This window comes from Lucilia sericata, unplaced genomic scaffold (assembly GCF_015586225.1).
Source record: "Lucilia sericata isolate MDLA Ls3-8-SP2 unplaced genomic scaffold, ASM1558622v1 Contig000391F_arrow, whole genome shotgun sequence".
In the NCBI taxonomy this organism is placed as follows: domain Eukaryota; kingdom Metazoa; phylum Arthropoda; class Insecta; order Diptera; family Calliphoridae; genus Lucilia; species Lucilia sericata.
This window is the reverse complement of record NW_023994409.1, coordinates 65,679-87,741: the sequence shown is the minus strand read 5'-3', so window position 1 is coordinate 87,741 and position 22,063 is coordinate 65,679. Positions and strand designations below refer to the sequence as shown.

Below are 22,063 nucleotides of genomic sequence, written 5' to 3'. Positions count from 1 at the left end.
AATTATTACATGACCTTTACATAATAATGTTAATAATAACACCTCTATGCTTTTTTTTTTTGTTAACAAACTCCGTTACACACTATGCACAAAATTTGTAAACTTTGTATTAACAATTTTTTGTTTCTAATAAAATATTTACATAACAATCTCTGTACCATAAAAATAAATAATTTAAAAACCAAATGAAAATACGCATCATGGTCTCCTACACTTAAAAACAAAAACTAAATGAATGAAATGTGTAAACTTGTACTAAAATGCAAATGCCGCTACGACTACTGTATTGTTCATCATTGGAATTAATTTGAAATTTTTTGCGACATATTTCAAATTGATTTACACCTCAGTACCTTTAGACAAATATGTGAATGAATGGCTTATAATGCATACGATTAAACTGCGCATCAAACTATATGGTATTAGGGGGATTCACTTCACTTCCTTAAAGAAAATTCCCAGTTATAAGCAAAAATTTCCTATTTCCGTCTTAAAATTTAAATTAACATTCATCACGTTTTACAAATGCTGCTTATTAGAATGGATTGACTTAATTTAAAAGCTACTTTTCATGTGAATACCCCTCTACTATATCTAATAAAGCAATCAAAACTGGAAAACTACATATAGACGTTTAAATACAATAGATTGCAATACAACTTGTTGTAATAATACCAATAATATGTGTTTCTTTCAACTCTCAGTGTATTGACACTTTTTAACGTTATTTTCAAAAACAAAAGCAAATTGTTTATGACTTGTTGGTTCGAAAGAAACAAGTGTCATTGTATTTTAAAACCACCAATTTACCGGGTTTTTTTTCTGTTATAGGCCTCAATTTTGTAACGTTTGAATATGAATATCAATTTGACATACTTCAAGTGAATTTAGTATTTTTATGCAATAATACACAACTGCTGCTGATGATGATGATGATGACATTTGCCCAGAGTTGCTGATGCAACTATTACAACTTGTTATTTTTGTTTAGCTCAATTAGCAATATATTTAATTAACTTTTTACTGATAAATGAATCATTTACAATTTGGATTTTTTTCTCGTTTTAATTTCTTTACAGTTTATTTCAACATTGAAGTCATCATCTATCAGGCTGAATCATGACATTCTATTGGTGGTCACATTGGTTTTGGATAACTGTAATGAGTAGTAAGTTGTCGCTAAATTCCTTTTAAGGGATATTTAAAGAGAAGAATTTTTAAAATTTTATTAAATATAAAAAAATTTATTCTTCGAAAATTGTCTATAAAAAAAGTAATTTTGCAAAACAAATTTCTGTAAAAAAAATTTTTCCATAAAAATTTTAGTAAATTTAGTAAAATTTTCTGTAAAAATGAGAAATTTTCTGAAAGTTTCTATTAAAAATGAGAAATTTTCCGAAATTTTTCTATTAAAAATGAAAAATTTTCAAATTAAAAGGAGAACTTTTCCGAAAATTTTCTATTAAAAAGAGAAATTTTCTATTAAAAAGAGAAATTTTCCGAAAATTTTCTATTAAAAAGAAAAATTTTCTATTAAATAGAGAAATGTTCCGAAAATTTTCTATTAAAAAGAGAAAATTTCCGAAAATTTTCTATTAAAAAGAGAAATTTTCCGAAAATTTTCTATTAAAAAGAGAAATGTTCCGAAAATTTTCTATTAAAAAGAGAAATGTTCCGAAAATTTTCTATTAAAAAGAGAAATGTTCCGAAAATTTTCTATTAAAAAGAGAAATGTTCCGAAAATTTTCTATTAAAAAGAGAAATGTTCCGAAAATTTTCTATTAAAAAGAGAAATGTTCCGAAAATTTTCTATTAAAAAGAGAAATTTTCCGAAAATTTTCTATTAAAAAGAGAAATTTTCCGAAAATTTTCTATTAAAAAGAGAAATTTTCCGAAAATTTTCTATTAAAAAGAGAAATTTTCCGAAAATTTTCTATTAAAAAGAGAAATTTTCCGAAAATTTTCTATTAAAAAGAGAAATTTTCCGAAAATTTTCTATTAAAAAGAGAAATTTTCTATTACAAAGAGAAATTTTCCAAAAATGTTCTATTAAAAAGAGAAATTTTCCGAAAATGTTCTATTAAAAAGTGAAAATTTCCGAAATTTTTCTATTAAAAAGTGAAATTTTCCTAAAATTTTCTATTAAAAAGAGAAATTTTCCGAAAATTTTCTATTAAAAAGAGAAATTTTCCGAAAATTTTCTAGTAAAAAGAGAAATTTTCCGAAAATGTTCTATTAAAAAGAGAAATTTTCTATTAAATAGAGAAATTTTCCGAAAATGTTCTATTAAATAGAGAAATTTTCCGAAAATGTTCTATTAAAAAGAGAAATTTTCCGAAAATTTGAAGATTTTTTTAAAATTTTCCATAATTAGAAAATCTTTAATACTTTTATTTCTCTTTTATTAGATCTCATCTTTCCCCTTATTGTGGTCGTACACACATATCCAAGTCCGGAATCAATACTCGAGTACAATCATCAACAAACAGATAATAACAATAAATTAGTGACCAGACTCTATCAAACTTCAACGGTGACATGGACAACAGACATACCAAATTATGGGAAAAGCACAATAGAGGAAAAATTAAAACTACAAAATGTAGAAGAACAAAAAACCATAGAGCCAAGCGATAACACCGAAAATCCTCTAAAGCAAGAAAATGAACCTACAGCGACCAACAATAATGAAGAAGAAGAAGGTGGAGAATATTATGATTACTTTGCCACAGAAGATAATCTAGAACAAATGGAAATGGAGCTAGAAAACAAAGAAAAGGATACAAACTCAGAAAACAAAGAGGAACATGCAGTAGATGTTAAGAGATCAGCTGAAGAAGATAAACAACAAAGTAAAGCAGCAACAACATTAGATCCTAAAGCCGAAATGAAATTATTGGATAGCTCTACACCCGGAACAGTGGTAGAGACAAATAATTATACCAATTATACCGATAGCCAACATATAACCAGTACAAATACAACTGCTAACGAGCAGTCAAATGCAGCATTAACAAATACAACCACCAATTATAAAAATACTAGTGATAGTACCGCAACAAATACAACAACACAAACATTGACAGCAACATCTTTGTCGTCTACAAACAATGCAACAACAACAACCACAACCCAATTACCACAGGCCCCAGCAACACCGAAAATTGTTAAAGCCCAAATAGGTAATTTGGATTGGTTTAATACGGTAGCAGCCCAATTACCACCGGCCCATGTAACCACCGATGTTACACAAGATTTTAATGACGAACCACATAAAATACCCTTCACTTTGGAAAATGTCAATAAACCCGAAGATTTACGTCGCGAAGAAAATGAACATCGTTCACGTAAATCGAAAGGTTTGTCGGCGGAATATAAAGTTAATCGTTATATAAATTATTCGTCTGATTCTAAGAATCTATTGACCAGATCGGCGGCTACGACCGTTAATGAGTATGAAAGTGAGGAGAGATCTGAAGCGTTATCTGTACAGGTGAGTAATTCGGAATCCTTATTGATAATCGATAAAATAATTTTTTTATTACAATTATAGCGCGCTTATTTTATGGATGTAGGTGCAATATCGGCAATTTGTTTTACAGTTTTCGGTATTTGTTGTACGGTGGGTACCGTGGGCATTGTACTATATCGTCGTCGTTTCTTAAATAAGCCGCAGGCATTAAGTGAGCCGGACTCCAGTGTTTATATCGACGATAGTACGATGCGTGTTAGTGTAAGTACTGTAAGGACAAAATCGTTTAAAACAAACACTTTTAATTGATTACTTTTACTTCAGAGTGGATATTAATTTGTTTCTTTTTTTTTACAGGATAATTCCGATGAAATGTATAGCCTGGATAATGATTCATTTTTGAATTCATTAGAGGCCATGACAATACAAAACTATTGGACCGATACTGTTAAACATACAAAGCTTTAAAAATATGATAAAGGACAAAAATTCCTTTAAACAGATTTAATTATTATTTTATGTTATCTTAACTTTAATTTAAGTTAAATTATTAATTTTAAGTTAATTAATAAACAAAACACAAAATACATAATCATTTAATTAGCATTAAATTGGTTTAATTTATAATTTATTTTTTTTTTTTTAAATTTATAAGAAAATTTTTATTTAACAAAATCATTCCTTCCAATTGAAAGGCATTAATAAAATAAAAACTACATTTAACTTAAATAAAGAAATAAATTAGCAAATAGATTTTTAATAAGAGACACAAAAACAAACATACTCGTATTATATACATACATACTATGTGTAGTTCAATAATAAAAAAAAAACATAATTAAATATTTATTAACAAAACAATTAACAATAATTAAGAAACATTTATAGAAAACAGTAAAACTCTATTTAAACAAAATCTCAAAACTGTGTTACAATACATTTTTTCTATAAAAAAATAAACATTTTTTAAAAATCAAAATGCACTGATTACAGAAAAAATCATAAAAAAAAGTTAACTAAAACTCTCCGTTCAATATAAAAACAAAAACAAGATGAATAATTAAAAAACCCAGATTTGGCAACATAAATAGAAACTATTTAAATGAAAATATTTTCTTTCTATTCAATTTCAAAAGGAAAATTTTTCGAAAATTTGCTATAAAAAAGATACATTTTTCGAAAATTTTCTATAAAAAAAGAATTTTCTATAAAAGAGAGAATTTTCTTGAAAATTTTCTATAAAAGTGAGAGTTTTTCGAAAAATTTCTATAAAACAAGATAATTTTCTCGAAAAATTTCTATAAAACAAGATAATTTTCTCGAAAAATTTGTATAAAAAAGGGAATTTTCTCGAAAATTTTCTATAAAAAAGGGAATTTTCTCGAAAATTTTCTATAAAAAAGGGAATTTTCTCGAAAATTTTCTATAAAAAAGGGAATTTTCTCGAAAATTTTCTATAAAAAAGAGAATTTTCTCGAAAATTTTCTATAAAAAAGAGAATTTTCTCGAAAATTTTCTATAAAAAAGAGAATTTTCTCGAAAATTTTCTATAGAAAAGAGAATTTTCTCGAAAATTTTCTATAAAAAAGAGAATTTTCTCGAAAATTTTCTATAAAAAAGAGAATTTTCTCGAAAATTTTCTATAAAAAAGAGAATTTTATCGAAAATTTTCTATAAAAAAGAGAATTTTCTCGAAAATTTTCTATAAAAAAGAGAATTTTATCGAAAATTTTCTATTAAAATGAGAATTTTCTCGAAAATTTTCTATAATAAAGAGAATTTTCTCGAAAATTTTCTATAAAAAAGAAAATTTTCTCGAAAATTTTCTATAAAAAAGAGAATTTTCTCGAAAATTTTCTATAAAAAAGAGAATTTTTTTTTGAAAATTTTCTATAAAAAGAGAATTTTCTCGAAAATTTTCTATAAAAAGAGAATTTTTTCGAAATTTTTCTATAAAAAGAGAAATTTTCTATAAAAATGAGAATTTTCTAGAAACTTTCATAAAAAAGAGAATTTTCTCGTAAAAAGCATAATTTTTTGAAAAAAAACAGAATAAATAATAAAAAATATTTTTTTTTTTTGTGTTGCTAAATCAATTACAAATAAACAAAAATTTTAAAAATCCCTTTAACAATTGTTTCCTTAAAGGGTGATTTTAAATATCGTACATATACCAAGTTTAAATTAAAATTAACTAAAGGTTATCATCAAATGTTTAAAAGAAAACAAACCAAAGTTAAACTTATACCATAAAGGTTTTCAATTTTATATAAAAAATTTAATTTTTTAAAATAATTTTTGCATAAAAATTTACTTTATCATAACCCTTAATTAAGTTTAATTTAAATTTGTTATATTTAACATACATTTCGTTAATAAACCCTTATATATGTTTTTATTAATTTATATATGTTTTTATTAATTTATTTTCATTTGTTTTAATTCTATAACATCAGGTTTATTATTGTAATTGTTATATTTATATTTAAAAATTTTTATTAAAAAAATAAAAGAAAAATGTTAAAATCTTAGAGATTTTATTAGTTACTTAATTTGTTAATTTATTTAACATTACCATTTATATATTTAAAAAAGAAACATTAATAATGTATTAAGAAAGAGAACTAATTAATTAACAAAAATAAAAAAAAAAAACATTAAATTGTATTTTCAAACAAAAAAATTTTCATACTTCAAATTTGTAATAATGATGATAAGAAAATAACTAACATAATAAAATTTTAGTAATGTACAATTAATTAAAACATTAGTAATGTATTCATAAGCATCACAAAGTAAAACAAACAACAAAATACAACATTTTTTCCCAAAAAAAAATAAAAGAAAATCCTTAATAAATGAAAAAAATATTTGTTTTATTTGAAGAAAAAATATGAAAAACGAGTTAGTATTGAAAAATCTGAAGATCTGAGAATTTCCGAAAAAATTTCGAAAATTTTCTATAAAAAGAGAATTTTTTCGAAAATTTTCTATAAAAAGAGAATTTTTCCGAAAATTTTCTATAAAAAGAGAATTTTTCCGAAAATTTTCTATAAAAAAAGAATTTTGCCGAAAATTTTCTATAAAAAAAAGAATTTTTCCGAAAATTTTCTATAAAAAAAGAATTTTTCCGAAAATGTTCTATAAAAAGAGAATTTTTCCGAAAATGTTCTATAAAAAGAGAATTTTTCCGAAAATGTTCTATAAAAAGAGAATTTTTCCGAAAATTTTCTATAAAAAGAGAATTTTTCCGAAATTTTTCTATAAAAAGAGAATTTTTTCCGAAAATTTTCTATAAAAAGAGAATTTTTCCGAAAATTTTCTATAAAAAGAGAATTTTTCCGAAAATTTTCTATAAAAGAGAATTTTTCCGAAAATTTTCTATAAAAAGAGAATTTTTCCGAAAATTTTCTATAAAAAGAGAATTTTTCCGAAAATTTTCTATAAAAAGAAAATTTTTCCAAAAATTTTCTATAAAAAGAGAATTTTTCTAAAAATTTTCTATAAAAAGAGAATTTTTTCCAAAAATTATCTATAAAAAGAGAATTTTTCCAAAAATTATCTATAAAAAGAGAATTTTTCCAAAAATTATCTATAAAAAGAGAATTTTTCCAAAAATTATCTATAAAAAGAGAATTTTTCCAAAAATTATCTATAAAAGAGAATTTTTCCAAAAATTATCTATAAAAAGAGAATTTTTCCAAAAATTATCTATAAAAAGAGAATTTTTCCAAAAATTGTCTATAAAAGAGAATTTTTACAAAATTATCTATAAAAAGAGAATTTTTCGAAAATTTTCTATAAAAATACATTTTTTTCGAAAAATTTTCTATAAAAATACATTTTTTTCGAAAAATTTTCTATAAAAATACAATTTTTTCGAAAAATTTTCTATAAAAATACAATTTTTTCGAAAAATTTTCTATAAAAATACAATTTTTTCGAAAAATTTTCTATAAAAATACAATTTTTTCGAAAAATTTTCTATAAAAATACAATTTTTTTCGAAAAATTTTCTATAAAAATACAATTTTTTCGAAAAATTTCTATAAAAATACAATTTTTTCGAAAAATTTTCTATAAAATACAATTTTTTCCGAAAATTTTCTATAAAATACAATTTTTCCGAAATTTTCTATAAAAATACAATTTTTCCGAAAATTTTCTATAAAAATAGAATTTTTCCGAAAATTTTCTATAAAAATAAAAGAATTTTCCGAAAATTTTCTATAAAAATAGAATTTTTCCGAAAATTTTCTATAAAAATAGAATTTTTTTCCGAAAATTTTCTATAAAAATAGAATTTTTCCGAAAATTTTCTATAAAAATAGAATTTTTCCGAAATTTTCTATAAAAAAGATTTTTCCGAAATTTTCTATAAAAATAGAATTTTCCGAAAATTTTCTATAAAAAGAGAATTTTCCGAAAATTTTCTATAAAAAAGAGAATTTTCCCAAAATTTTCTATAAAAGAGAATTTTTTCCGAAAATTTTCTATAAAAGAGAATTTTCTCGAATATTTTCTATAAAAAAGATAATTTTCTCGAATATTTTGTATAAAAAGTAGAATTTTCTCGAACATTTTCTATAAAAAGGAGAATTTTCTCCAACATTTTCTATAAAAAAGAGACTTTTCTCGTAAATTTTCTATAAAAAAAGAATATTCTCGCAAATTTCCTATAAAAGAGAGAATTTTCTCGAAAATTTTCTATAAAAAAAGAATTTTCTCGTAAATTTTTCTATAAAAAAAAATTCTCGAAAATTGTCTACAAAAAAAAAAAATTCTATTAAAAGAGAATTTTTCCAAAACTTCTTAAAAAAATTTTCTAAAAAGGTAATTTTCTATAAAAATTTCTAACAAAGAGATTTTTTTAATGTTTATTTATAAAGCAAATATTTTACATGTCAGCCACAACACAATTTAATTATTCTTTTAAAGAATTATTCCTTTAATTCTCTATTTCCGATTTCGCCGATGAGGACTTCGCCCCATCTTCCATACTCAATTTTGATTGCTGAGAATAACGACTTGATAAAGAAGTACGACTGCGTCTTTTACGCATAGAATCTACTGATTGTGTACGTTTCTTTAACGATATTTCTTGATCATTGATAGCACGACAAATTTCAAGAAAAGAACATAATTTTTGACTTTTCAAACGTTGCGCTATGACAAAAGCCTCATCTAAGGCCTCTTTGCCACGTTCAATTTTATGTAGAACAGCATGAGCTTTGACTATAAGCATAATGCTTAGAAATTGCCATAGAAGACTATTGCAATTTTTAGTTTCTAAAAGAAGTTTCTAATAATTCTAGAACTATTTAAGATATGAAGTTTATAGTGGACTTACCTTCTGCAGCTTTACGAGCCCAAGAACAGCATTCATCAAAACGACTTTGTGTCAAGTGAGCTCGAGCAATTTCATGTAATAGATAACATTTTTCTATTGAATATTTAGCAAATATCATGCGTTTCTCTAGGCGAGCGAGAAATTTTCTAAAAGTAAAGAAATGTTGGCAAAATTATAAAATCAAAGAAAATTTTCTTAAAAGAGCTACAATTTCAGCAATAATGGCTTCAGTTAAAAATGTCTTACTTATAAGCAATTAAAACATAGTCCGGAGCATCTGGTTCTTGATAGGTGGACTTATCACCAAACACAAACTGCACCACATCTTTATATTTATCGGTGGGCATACGCAGTAGTACTAGCAAACGTTCTTTTTCCTTAACTTGCAATATATTTTCATCAATCGTATAAAGATCGGCATGAGCCAAAGCCAGAGTATTGTATACCTCATTTATATATTCAAATTTCCAGGGCATAACGCGATGAGTTTTCAAAACCACATAATCACCCATAACACTCTCAACATGTTTTGAGAGTTTCTGTAAGGGAATAGGGAACAATTATGAAATTTTGTAAAATTATGAAAATATTTTATATCACCTCTATATCTCCCTCTTGTCTAAGACGTCGTATATTACGCATTTCCGAGAGCATGGTGCGTCGTGTTTGATACTGTACACGATTTAAGTGAGCCTCTCGATGTTTATCGTAGACTTTCTTGTCGGGACACTTGCGTGCTTGTTCGGTGTAGAGAGGACTGCGAGCTTGTAACATTTTCTATTTGGAAAAATTTTGAATTATTTGAAAATATTTGAAAATGTAGTAGTTAGAAGTTATCTGTTTTTTACCAAAAACTTTATGACTACATCATATTTAGTGTGAGTTAGTTGTCGCAAAAATGGCGTAGAAACTTTAGATTGAGGCAGCAGGAGATTTTATTTTCCCTTAAGTGTTTTAAGAATATAACATCAATCCAACTTTTATTGAAATAGATTTGATTGAAAACTTTAAAAGCACGACGTCGCCGAGCCAATTCTCGTGGTGATAATAGAAGTTCCTAAAAATAAATGGAGAAAAATTTTACATTTCATTAAAGATTTTACAATTGGAAATATTATAGACTTTTAGTTAATGTTTAACATATCTATCTATATATATATCTATCTATCTATCTATCTATCTATCTATCTATCTATCTATCTATCTATCTATCTATCTATCTATCTATCTATCTATCTATCTATCTATCTATCTATCTATCTATCTATCTATCTATCTATCTATCTATCTATCTATCTATCTATCTATCTATCTATCTATCTATCTATCTATCTATCTATCTATCTATCTATCTATCTATCTATCTATCTATCTATCTATCTATCTATCTATCTATCTATCTATCTATCTATCTATCTATCTATCTATCTATCTATCTATCTATCTATCTATCTATCTATCTATCTATCTATCTATCTTCTATCTATCTATCTATCTATCTATCTATCTATCTATCTATCTATCTATCTATCTATCTATCTATCTATCTATCTATCTATCTATCTATCTATCTATCTATCTATCTATCTATCTATCTATCTATCTATCTATCTATCTATCTATCTATCTATCTATCTATCTATCTATCTATCTATCTATCTATCTATCTATCTATCTATCTATCTATCTATCTATCTATCTATCTATCTATCTATCTATCTATCTATCTATCTATCTATCTATCTATCTATCTATCTATCTATCTATCTATCTATCTATCTATCTATCTATCTATCTATCTATCTATCTATCTATCTATCTATCTATCTATCTATCTATCTATCTATCTATCTATCTATCTATCTATCTATCTATCTATCTATCTATCTATCTATCTATCTATCTATCTATCTATCTATCTAGCTATCTATCTTCTATCTATCTATCTATCTATCTATCTATCTATCTATCTATCTATCTATCTATCTATCTATCTACTATCTATCTATCTATCTATCTATCTATCTATCTATCTTCTATCTATCTATCTATCTATCTATCTATCTATCTATCTATCTATCTATCTATCTATCTATCTATCTATCTATCTATCTATCTATCTATCTATCTATCTATCTATCTATCTATCTATCTATCTATCTATCTATCTATCTATCTATCTATCTATCTATCTATCTATCTATCTATCTTCTATCTATCTTATCTATCTATCATATCTATCTATCATCTATCTATCTATCTATCTATTCTATCTACCTCTTTTTCCAATATACTCAAACATCACATTTTTCTTGTTCCTTTAAAATTTTCAACAAAGGCCTCGGATCAATATGCTTTTCACGCTCTATTTTCTCCAAAACAGCAGCAAAATGTTTTTTCATTTTTCAAAATGAAAGGACCCAAGTTTCACCAATAGTATCTTTAAAGTTTTCATCAACCTGTAATTTAAAATTCGTATAGAAGGAATTGATTATCAAAATGGCTGCCTACTTACCACTACCAAACGATTCAGAAAGGCCGCTACTTTTTTGCCAAAAAACTTGCGTGCATTATCATGCAATTGAACTTTGTAATCTTCAAACTTATTCAACTCATACAAGGCATCACAAATTTCCAGATTTATAGGAGCATTATTGTCATCAATAGCTAATGAAGATAAAACAAAAAGGTATTATTGTTTCGTTTAAAAAGTATCATAATCTTACCCATCGCTGCTAAACCATCATCCAAAGCTCCTTCAGTTTGGGCTATATTACGCTTACAACGACTGCGAAAATACAAGGCCTTGGGATCATCACTTTTCAGTTCCAGGGACTTGTTATAATAATGCACCGCTATATCTAGCTGTTGTTTGTGGGTATAAAACAAACCCCAATCACGATAAATAATCTGTTCATGTTCAGGACTCCAGGCAATGCGTTCCCAAGGTTGTAATGCCATTGTTTTATATTCAATGATTTCAAAATAATAACAAAATAAATGTTTTGAAAATAATTTTTTAAAATATAACAAAATTGGTCTGATATTTAAAAAATTCGAAAAAAAAAATAATAAAAATGTCAAGTTACAGTATAGACAATTTTCAAATCTTTCGTTAAGTTATCAAAAAACTACACTGCTGAAAAAAGTTTTTCAAAAACTAGTTTGTTTTGAATACTTAGTTTTCTTATTAGTTTTTACTATAATTAAAACAATTTAATTTTATTTTTTATTATCGGCAATTTAACTTTTATTTAAAAATATTAATGTTATTATTATTATTTTGTCTAAAGAATTTTGTTAAGAAGAAAGAGACAACAAAAATGTTCTTTCTTTCACTCTTTATCTTCACAAAAAAGCCATAGTACATAATGCTTATAGCACTTAATATAAGTCTGTTTCAAAAATCAATATTAAATATTTGTTAATATATAATTTATTTATATTTTTGTTAAAATAGTTAATCGTTAAATATATATAAAATTTAATTCAAATGTTTTTTATGTATTTAAAAGAAATGTAAAAGAAACATGCCAACTATAAAAGCGAAGTCAAAAAAATATGGTAACGAAAATATCGATTTTTGTTATATTCATGGAATTTTGTAATAAAAAGTATAAATCGAACATGATTTCTATTGCCAAAACATATTCATTCAGAAAAATAATAACATTGTACACTAGGGTTATAACCAAAATTACGCCCAATTACTACGTAGTAGCCAGTAGTGTTCTGATAACGAAAACCTGTTTCTCAGGTCATTTCTAAATCCATTCAAAAACATATTGAACTTTTAATAGTCGCCTCCATCCTTGACTTTTCTCCGTATAGATGTCATGGTCAAACAATGGCACTAGTTTATATAAAAAAATTTTAAATTTAGTTAGGAGTAGGGGGAGTTTTCCAGATTTTTCCTACCGAGCGCGTCCCCGGGTGGCGGATAGGGGGTGGTGATGGACCATCTGTCCTCTCCCAGCTTTAATTTCACTTAAGCTGAGGGAGGGCAGATTGTCCACCACCTGGGAATATTATATTCCCCGCGGACCAAAAAACTGGAAAAAAAAAAAAAAAAAAAAAAAAAAAAAAAAAAACAAATATGGAAAATAAAAATAAAAAGATAAAAGTTACGGTGCAGGGCCTAAATAACCCAGTACCGGCGGCAAGTGTTGATCTACTCGCGAGTCACGTGTCGTCGTCATCCTGCAATCGTGAGCAGAATACTACTACGGAGGTGGGTACCTTGGCCTCCGTGGCGGACAATGCGTCAAGTGTACAGCATGCCGCTGGCAAAAATATAGGGGTGAAAGAGAAGGATGTACTCGGAGAGAGCTCTAAGCTACCTCAGCCTTTAAATATAGGTGAGGGTTCCGACTCTGAATCCTCAGATGATAATAATAATAATACCATTATAGCAAATCCCAAAAATGATGAAGTAGAGCAAATGGTGAAAGAGGTGAGTGATAGCATAGCTAAACTACCTATTACTAAGAAAAGACTTTCTGGAGCACAGAGGAGGAAGTTGAAAAAGATGCTTCAGGAAATCATAGTTAGTCAATCCCACGACACTCCAAAGGAATCGGACTCTCTCACAAGATCTGAGGCAAAAAGGATCAGGTCACCCGAGGAGTTGACAACTGAGAATAAGCCTAAGAAGAAAAAGAGCTCCCCGTCTTCTAATACACAGTCGAAGCCAAGCCATACTTCACTCAAAGGAATCTCAAGTGAGAATCCTGCGAGTAAGGGTGACAACGCCAAGCCAGATATTCCGAAGACGAACACGTCGGCGAAATCAACCTCGAAGGTAAGGGAATCTCAAAAGAAGCCCCGAAAAACGAGGAAGGAGAAGCTAGACGGAGGAAAAGGTAAAGAGCCGCCATCTTACGCCAAAGTTGCCAAAAGTAGGCACCGGGACGATCTCTGCTATGCAGTTTACGATGCCGGTAATCCGACAGGCAAAATTCCAATAGACCAACAGAGTAAAATAGAAGACCTGGTCAACAATAAGATAGTGGACCATGCAATAGCTTCAAAGGGCAAACAACCAATAGAGAGCGAGAGCTGCGAGTTCAGCATGGGCGTGATGTTGATGAGGTTGGCATCTCACCAATGTGTTAGCACCCTAAAGAACTTGGTGGAAAGTATCCCTCCTCCCTGGGACGGCGCTAGGCTGGGACTGGCAAAGAAGAGCGAGCTTCCGGTGCTCCTAAAGTCCACTGTCTACATAAAAGGATGGGGCAGTAAACTGGCTAATGAACGTATACTGGAAATTCTTGGAGGTCAAAATGCTGAGCTGGCCGTGGAAAAATGGGATGTCTTTTACAGGAAAGAAGAACCTGAGGGAACTTTATTTGTAATAGGTATCGACCAGAAATCCATGGCTAGTCTTGCCAAGAATAAAGGTAGGGCTTACTTCGCCTCTAAATCTGTCATATTCAAAATTGGGAAGGTGCCGATTGGAAGGGCTGTTACAACAAGCCTCGAAAAGGACACTAAAAAACCTAAGACCACAGTATCCACTACTGATAACGTTGAGGAGTCAAATCCTAAAATCGAGGAATTTACCATTAACTCGCCAGAAGAAAGTGTAGTTGCCCTTTCCAAAATTGGGAAGGCGCCGATTGAAAGGGCTGTCAAAACCGGCCCCGACAAGGACACTAAAACACCTAAGACAGTACCCAAAGCATCATTAGCAAGTACTAGCAATGTTGAGGAGTCAAATCCTAAAAGCGAGGAGGAAATCACTCACCCGCCAGAAGACAGAACAGCAATGCTCTCCAGAATTGGGAATGTGTCTATTAAAAATACTGCTATTCCTATGCCTGATAAGGACACCGCAGTGCCATCAACAGTACTCACTGCATTAATAGCCACTTCAGGCTATCCGGAGGAGTCAAATCCAAAGAGCGAGGAGGTGACCACCAACTCGCTGGAAGACAGTTTAATGGATGACCATGATTGAGGTTATCCAAATAAACCTCCATCGGAGCGAGACAGCTACCAACGCTCTGATGGCTAAAATCAACACAGGTAAAATACATATAGCTTTAATCCAGGAACCTTGGACGATTCGCAACAAGGTTTCTGGATTAAATCACGTAAATTTCCAACTTTTCTACGCTGATACAGGATCTCGCCCGAGAACATGTATCTTATGTCACAAGAACTTATGTTTTCTCCTCTCAACAGGATTATCAACATCGGATGCAACGGTGCTGAAGCAAGGTCGAGGCAACATATACCTTGCATCTATTTACCTGCCTTTCGATTCTCCGACCCTACCACCAACGTCGGATCTGATGAAACTGGTTGAAGAGGCACAAAGGAAAAATAAGAAAATTGTAATAGGTTGTGATGCCAACTCGCATCATGTAGCTTGGGGTAGTACAAACACCAATCGCAGGGGACAAGCCCTCATGGATTTCTTTAATACTAAAGACTTGATAACATTGAACTTAGGTAATAAAGCTACCTTCGTCAATAGAATCAGAGAAGAAGTATTAGATATAACTATATGTTCAGAAGAGCTTATAAACGAAATTCAGGATTGGAGAGTTTCGGACGAGCACTCCTTTTCTGATCATCGGTACATAAGATTCAAAATACTAAGGCCACCACCAAAGCCGATAAAGTTTCGGAATAAGTCTAAAACTAATTGGACAATGTTCGGGGCCTTACTAAAGAACCGTTTAGGTCAGGACACTTTTCAATGTCGAAATAAAGAGGATATAGATGCCAAAGTGGAAACGTTCACAAGTGCCCTGGTTGAATCGTTCGAGGACAGCTGCCCTCTGCGAGAGAGATCTGCCCAGGAAAAACCCTGGGTAACTGGGGAGATCCGGAACCTTGGGAAGACTCTTCGCAAACTATTTAACCGGGCACGGCGTAAAAAGACCGCAGTATACTGGGATGAGTATCGTAATAAACTTGGTGAATATAAGAAAATCGTTCGAAGAGCCAAACGAGACTCCTGGAAACTTTTCTGTGAACAGGTAGATAGCGTAAATGACGTATCGAAGATAAAAAAATTCCTATCCAAAACTCATGTCCAACCGGAATCTATGATCGATGACACGGGCAGGAGGCTTGAGGATATGGAGGAGACAATGAAACTCCTAATGGATTCTCATTTCCCACCCGGTATATCGAATAACACAGATGAACCGATATTGGAGGAAGGGGAGGGTAACACGGAAATAGTTATTACAACTGACATGGTTAAAGGGGCAATCAAGAGCTTTGCTCCCTATAAAGCTGCAGGGCCGGATGGAATTTTCCCGGCACTTTTGCAGATGGAGGCGGGACTGGTTTCCGTACATCTGTCACAGATATTCACTGCATGCTTAAAATTGGCATATACCCCAGTTAAATGGCAGGATGCAAAGGTAATATTTATACCCAAACCAGGGAAACCTAGCTATGCGACACCTAAGTCCTATCGACCGATAAGTCTTACGTCCTTCCTACTTAAAACCTTGGAACGGATAGTCGATAGCATGGTTAAAAGCAGCATACCATACAATGACCTTAAATATAAGCAGCATGCTTATGTAAAGGGACGATCGGTGGAAACCGCTTTAAATGAAGTTGTCCACTACATAAGTGAATCTTTCGATAGCAAACTGTATACACTGGCAGTATGCATTGACATCGAAGGCGCTTTCAATAACGTGCACACTGATACCCTTATCCAATCCCTAGACCAGTTTTATGTTGACCGGGTGCTCCGTAACTGGATCAACTACATGCTAAGGAACAGATGGATAAGCTGCGAGATGTACGATATAACTATCAGGAAAAAGGTATTTCGCGGTATACCACAGGGTGGCATTTTGTCACCTTTACTCTGGGTCACCACGATTAATAGCCTCCTAAGGACCCTAACCGAGAAAGGACTTAGACCTGTCTGCTATGCAGACGATGTCGTAATACTTTTAAAGGGAAAGGATCCAAATTACTTGTGTAGAAGAGCTGAGGAGGCTCTGAATACGGCCTTGAGCTGGGCTCAACCGAGAGGCCTCAATGTTAACCCGGCGAAGACGGAAATCTGTCTTTTCACAAGAAAGACAAAAATTTCTACATATACTGAACCTTGCTTCTTGGGCAAGAAGATACCGGTGACAGACAAAGTGAAGTACTTAGGTGTAATACTTGACCGGAAATTAAAATGGAGACACCACATAGAGGATAGGATCAACAAGGCACATCGGTGCTGGGCGATATGTAGGAGAACCATAGGCATGAAATGGGGTCTTAGTCCTACTATGACAAATTGGCTTTATAAAAGTGTAATTAGACCAATTCTAGCTTATGCTTCAATAATCTGGTGGACTGCTTTGGACAAAAAGTGTAATATCAAACTACTACAGGGAGTTCAGCGTACATGCTGCTTGGGTATAAGTGGTGCCATGTGTACTACTTCAACCAAGGCTCTGGAAACGTTGCTAGATATTCCACCCATTGAAACATATATAAGATATGAGGCGGCGCTTACAGCCGAACGGCTCTTTACTTTAGGCGAACTGGCCAAAAACGGTTATAGGACACGTCATCAATGTATACTGGACACATTGGAAGGTTATACACATTCATCGGACGTGCCTGATCGCATACCAGACACTGAATATGTCGGAAACTTTGAAACGCTAATCCCAGATAGAATGTCTTGGTCAAGCGGAACATTAGAGCAAATACCAGTAGGAATCCGTTGCTACACGGATGGTTCTAAATTAGGGGACAAAGTGGGTCTGGGGTTCTATATTGAAGACCCAGAAACAGAAATATACCACCGTTTACCTAATCATAACACAAGCTTCCAGGCAGAAGTACGAGCAATAACGGAATGTGTAAATTGGATTAGAATAAATATGGCGCCCACAGGGCTTAATATATTTACCGACAGCCAGAAGGCAATTTGTGCGATATCAGGTGATAGAATTAAATCTAAGACCGTATTGGATTGTAAGAAAGCTTTAACTGAATACTCTCCCAGAGGTAAGGTTCACATCATATGGGTACCAGGCCACTCGGGAGTAGTCGGCAACGAAAGGGCGAATGTAATAGCTTTAAAGGGAAGGGAGCTCGATGTAGTTAACCTGACAAACGCAAAACCATTCGACGCAACAAAAGCTGAATTAAAAATATGGATGAGAGAATCCCATAAGGCCTCTTGGAATAATGAAACGGTGGGTAGAACCACAAAAATTCTATGGGGTGACCCTGATGAGAGCAAGACGAGAAATCTTCTCAAAATGAGCAAGTCTGAGGTTAGTATGATGGTACGTATTCTCAGTGGACACACAGGATTACGAGCACATCTATACAAAATTGGACGTGCGAATTCAGACGAATGTAGAGCATGTGGAGAGGACAGTGAAACTCTGGAGCACTTTCTTTGCCATTGTCAGGCATTCGTCGAAGTTAGATCCAAGTATCTTGGAAGTGATGTTATTCCAGAAATAACATTCTTAACCAACACCGATTGGAAGATTCTTAGGAATTACGTCCAGGAAACTGAGTTTCTGAACATGGAAAAATAATACATTCAGTGAACATTTTTTTTTTTTTTTTTTTTTTTTTTTTTTTTTTTTTTTTTTTTTTCTTGAATTGGAGCGCACAACAGGCCCGATAGTGGCCTAGGTGTATTTCTTCGGATTTGATGTAGTATACATCCTCCTATCAACCTACCTACCTACCTACCTAGGAGTAAAAATCGAAAAGGCATTTGCAGTGCATAGTCTAGTCTATAGTCTAGTCTATAGTCTAGTCTATAGTCTAGTCTATAGTCTAGTCTATAGTCTAGTCTATAGTCTAGTCTATAGTCTAGTCTATAGTCTAGTCTATAGTCTAGTCTATAGTCTAGTCTATAGTCTAGTCTATAGTCTAGTCTATAGTCTAGTCTATAGTCTAGTCTATAGTCTAGTCTATAGTCTAGTCTAGAGTCTAGTCTATAGTCTAGTCTATAGTCTAGTCTATAGTCTAGTCTAGAGTCTAGTCTATAGTCTAGTCTATAGTCTAGTCTATAGTCTAGTCTATAGTCTAGTCTAGAGTCTAGTCTAGAGTCTAGTCTATAGTCTAGTCTATAGTCTAGTCTAGAGTCTAGTCTATAGTCTAGTCTATAGTCTAGTCTATAGTCTAGTCTATAGTCTAGTCTATAGTCTAGTCTATAGTCTAGTCTATAGTCTAGTCTATAGTCTAGTCTATAGTCTAGTCTATAGTCTAGTCTAGTCTAGTCTATAGTCTAGTCTATAGTCTAGTCTATAGTCTAGTCTATAGTCTAGTCTATAGTCTAGTCTATAGTCTAGTCTATAGTCTAGTCTATAGTCTAGTCTATAGTCTAGTCTATAGTCTAGTCTATAGTCTAGTCTATAGTCTAGTCTATAGTCTAGTCTATAGTCTAGTCTATAGTCTAGTCTATAGTCTAGTCTATAGTCTAGTCTATAGTCTAGTCTATAGTCTAGTCTATAGTCTAGTCTATAGTCTAGTCTATAGTCTAGTCTATAGTCTAGTCTATAGTCTAGTCTATAGTCTAGTCTATAGTCTAGTCTATAGTCTAGTCTATAGTCTAGTCTATAGTCTAGTCTATAGTCTAGTCTATAGTCTAGTCTATAGTCTAGTCTATAGTCTAGTCTATAGTCTAGTCTATAGTCTAGTCTATAGTCTAGTCTATAGTCTAGTCTATAGTCTAGTCTATAGTCTAGTCTATAGTCTAGTCTATAGTCTAGTCTATAGTCTAGTCTATAGTCTAGTCTATAGTCTAGTCTATAGTCTAGTCTATAGTCTAGTCTATAGTCTAGTCTATAGTCTAGTCTATAGTCTAGTCTATAGTCTAGTCTATAGTCTAGTCTATAGTCTAGTCTATAGTCTAGTCTATAGTCTAGTCTATAGTCTAGTCTAGTCTAGTCTATAGTCTAGTCTATAGTCTAGTCTATAGTCTAGTCTATAGTCTAGTCTATAGTCTAGTCTATAGTCTAGTCTATAGTCTAGTCATAGTCTAGTCTATAGTCTCGTCATAGTCTAGTCTATAGTCTAGTCTATAGTCTAGTCTATAGTCTAGTCTATAGTCTAGTCTATAGTCTCTAGTCTAGTCTATAGTCTAGTCTATAGCTAGTCTATAGTCTAGTCTATAGTCTAGTCTATAGTCTAGTCTATAGTCTAGTCTATAGTCTAGTCTATAGTCTAGTCTATAGTCTAGTCTATAGTTAGGTCTATAGTCTAGTCTATAGTCTAGTCTATAGTCTAGTCTCTAGTCTAGTCTATAGTCTAGTCTATAGTCTAGTCTATAGTCTAGTCTATAGTCTAGTCTATAGTCTAGTCTATAGTCTAGTCTATAGTCTAGTCTATAGTCTAGTCTATAGTCTAGTCTATAGTCTAGTCCTATAGTCTAGTCTTAGTCTAGTCTATAGTCTAGTCTATAGTCTCGTCTATAGTCTAGTCTAGTCTAGTCTATAGTCTAGTCTATAGTCTAGTCTATAGTCTAGTCTATAGTCTAGTCTATAGTCTAGTCTATAGTCTAGTCTATAGTCTAGTCTATAGTCCTAGTCTATAGTCTAGTCTATAGTCTAGTCTATAGTCTAGTCTATAGTCCTAGGTCTATAGTCTAGTCTATAGTCTAGTCTAAGTCCCCCCTAGTCTATAGTCTAGTCTATAGTATAGTCTATAGTCTAGTCTATAGTCTAGTCTATAGTCTAGTCTTAGTATAGTCTATAGTCTAGTTATAGTCTAGTTATAGTCTAGTCTATAGTCAGTCTATAGTCTAGTCTATAGCTAGTCCTTATAGTCTAGCTATAGTCTTAGTCTATCGTCTAGTCTATAGTCTAGTCTATAGTCTAGTCTATAGTCTAGTCTATAGTCTAGTCTATAGTCTAGTCTATAGTCTAGTCTATAGATAGTCTATAGTCTAGTCTATAGTCTAGTCTATAGTCTGTCTAGGTCTATCAGTCTAGTCTATAGTCTAGTTATAGTCTCTATAGTCTAGTCTATAGTCTGTCTATATCTAGTCTATAGTCTAAGTCTATAGTCTAGTCTATAGTCTAGTCTATAGTCTAGTCTATAGTCTAGTCTATAGTCTAGTCTATAGTCTAGTCTATAGTCTAGTCTATAGTCTAGGTCTATAGTCTAGTCTATAGTCTAGTCTATAGTCTCGTCTATGTCTAGTATATAGTCTAGTCCTATAGGTCTCGGTCTATAGTCTAGTCTATAGTCTAGGTATATAGTCTAGCTATAGGTCTAGTCTATAGTATGTCTAGTCTATAGTCTAGTCTAGTTATAGTCGTCTATAGGTCTAGTCTATAGTCTAGTAGTCTAGTCTAGTCTAGGTCTATAGTTGCTACGTCTATAGTCTAGTTATAGCTAGTCTATAGTCTAGTCTATAGTTAGTCTAGTCTATCTATAGTCTATTATAGTCTATAAGTATAGTCTATAGTCTAGTCTAAGTTATAGTCCTAGTCTAAGTCTAGTCTAGTCTATCTAGGTCAGTCTATAGTCTAGTCTATAGTCTAGTCTATAGTCTAGTTAGTCTAGTAGTCTGTCATGTCTCTATAGTCTAGTCTATAGTCTATTAGTATAGTCTATAGTCTATAGTCTAGTCTATAGTCTAGTCTATGTATAGTCTATAGTCTAGTTTATAATCTATAGTCTAGTCTATAGTCTATCTATGTCTATAGTCTAGTCTAAGTCTGTCTATAGTCTAGTTATATCTAGCTATAGTCTAGTCTATAGTCTAGTCTAGTCTAGTCTATAGTCATCTATGTCTAGTCTAGTCTAGTCTATATCTAGTCTATAGTATAGTCTATAGTCTAGTCTATAGTCTAGTCTATAGTCTAGTCTATAGTCTAGTCTATAGTCTAGTCTATAGTCTAGTCTATAGTCTAGTCTATAGTCTAGTCTTTAGTCTAGTCTTAAGTCTAGCGGAAAATTAGTTCAGTACTTTATAACATAAAGGTACTATGTGTACTCTAGCTATAATATTGTGAGCAGGTCACTTAACCAACAGGACCAAACTTTTTACAAAATCAAATTTGGATTTCGGAATCAGCCTAGAAAAGTCGTTATAATATAATCACTAAATGCTGGGTGTTTGGTTTCGTCAATCATGCGGCACATAGTTATGAACAGCATACTTCCAGAAAGTTATCAAAACGGACACTAGATTTTTTACATTTGTTGAAATTTGCAAAGCTCCTACTTAGCCAAATAAAAATGTTCCACTATTTTTCGTTACCATTACTCTCTATTAAATAAAA

At 31.1% G+C, this 22,063-nt stretch overlaps 2 protein-coding genes across 12 annotated transcripts in view; one reads left to right on the top strand and one right to left on the bottom strand.

Moving 5' to 3' along the window:
* Positions 1–4,691, top strand: part of LOC119604435 (Y' element ATP-dependent helicase YJL225C) — an 86,340-nt gene extending 81,649 nt beyond the window's left edge. For 9 of the 11 annotated variants that reach the window (XM_037957025.1, XM_037957027.1, XM_037957024.1 and 6 more), the window contains 4 exons: positions 1,080–1,168; positions 2,409–3,493; positions 3,554–3,742; positions 3,830–4,113. In XM_037957025.1, the coding sequence (XP_037812953.1) occupies positions 1,120–1,168; positions 2,409–3,493; positions 3,554–3,742; positions 3,830–3,940 (1,434 nt within the window). In that variant the 5' untranslated portion in view covers positions 1,080–1,119 and the 3' untranslated portion in view covers positions 3,941–4,113. Of the gene's footprint in view, positions 1–1,079; positions 1,169–2,408; positions 3,494–3,553; positions 3,743–3,829 lie in introns of all 11 variants that reach the window. The other 2 variants (XM_037957033.1, XM_037957034.1) reach the window with 2 other exon arrangements.
* Positions 4,692–8,385: 3,694 nt separating this feature from the next.
* On the bottom strand, positions 8,386–21,923 carry LOC119604419. The gene is given in 11 exon segments (XM_037957005.1): positions 8,386–8,761; positions 8,823–8,968; positions 9,069–9,361; positions 9,423–9,599; positions 9,671–9,759; positions 9,762–9,879; positions 11,100–11,122; positions 11,125–11,281; positions 11,338–11,489; positions 11,549–11,857; positions 21,884–21,923. Coding segments are annotated over 11 exon segments (1,845 nt in total). The 3' UTR covers positions 8,386–8,420.
* Positions 21,924–22,063: the final 140 nt, after the last annotated feature.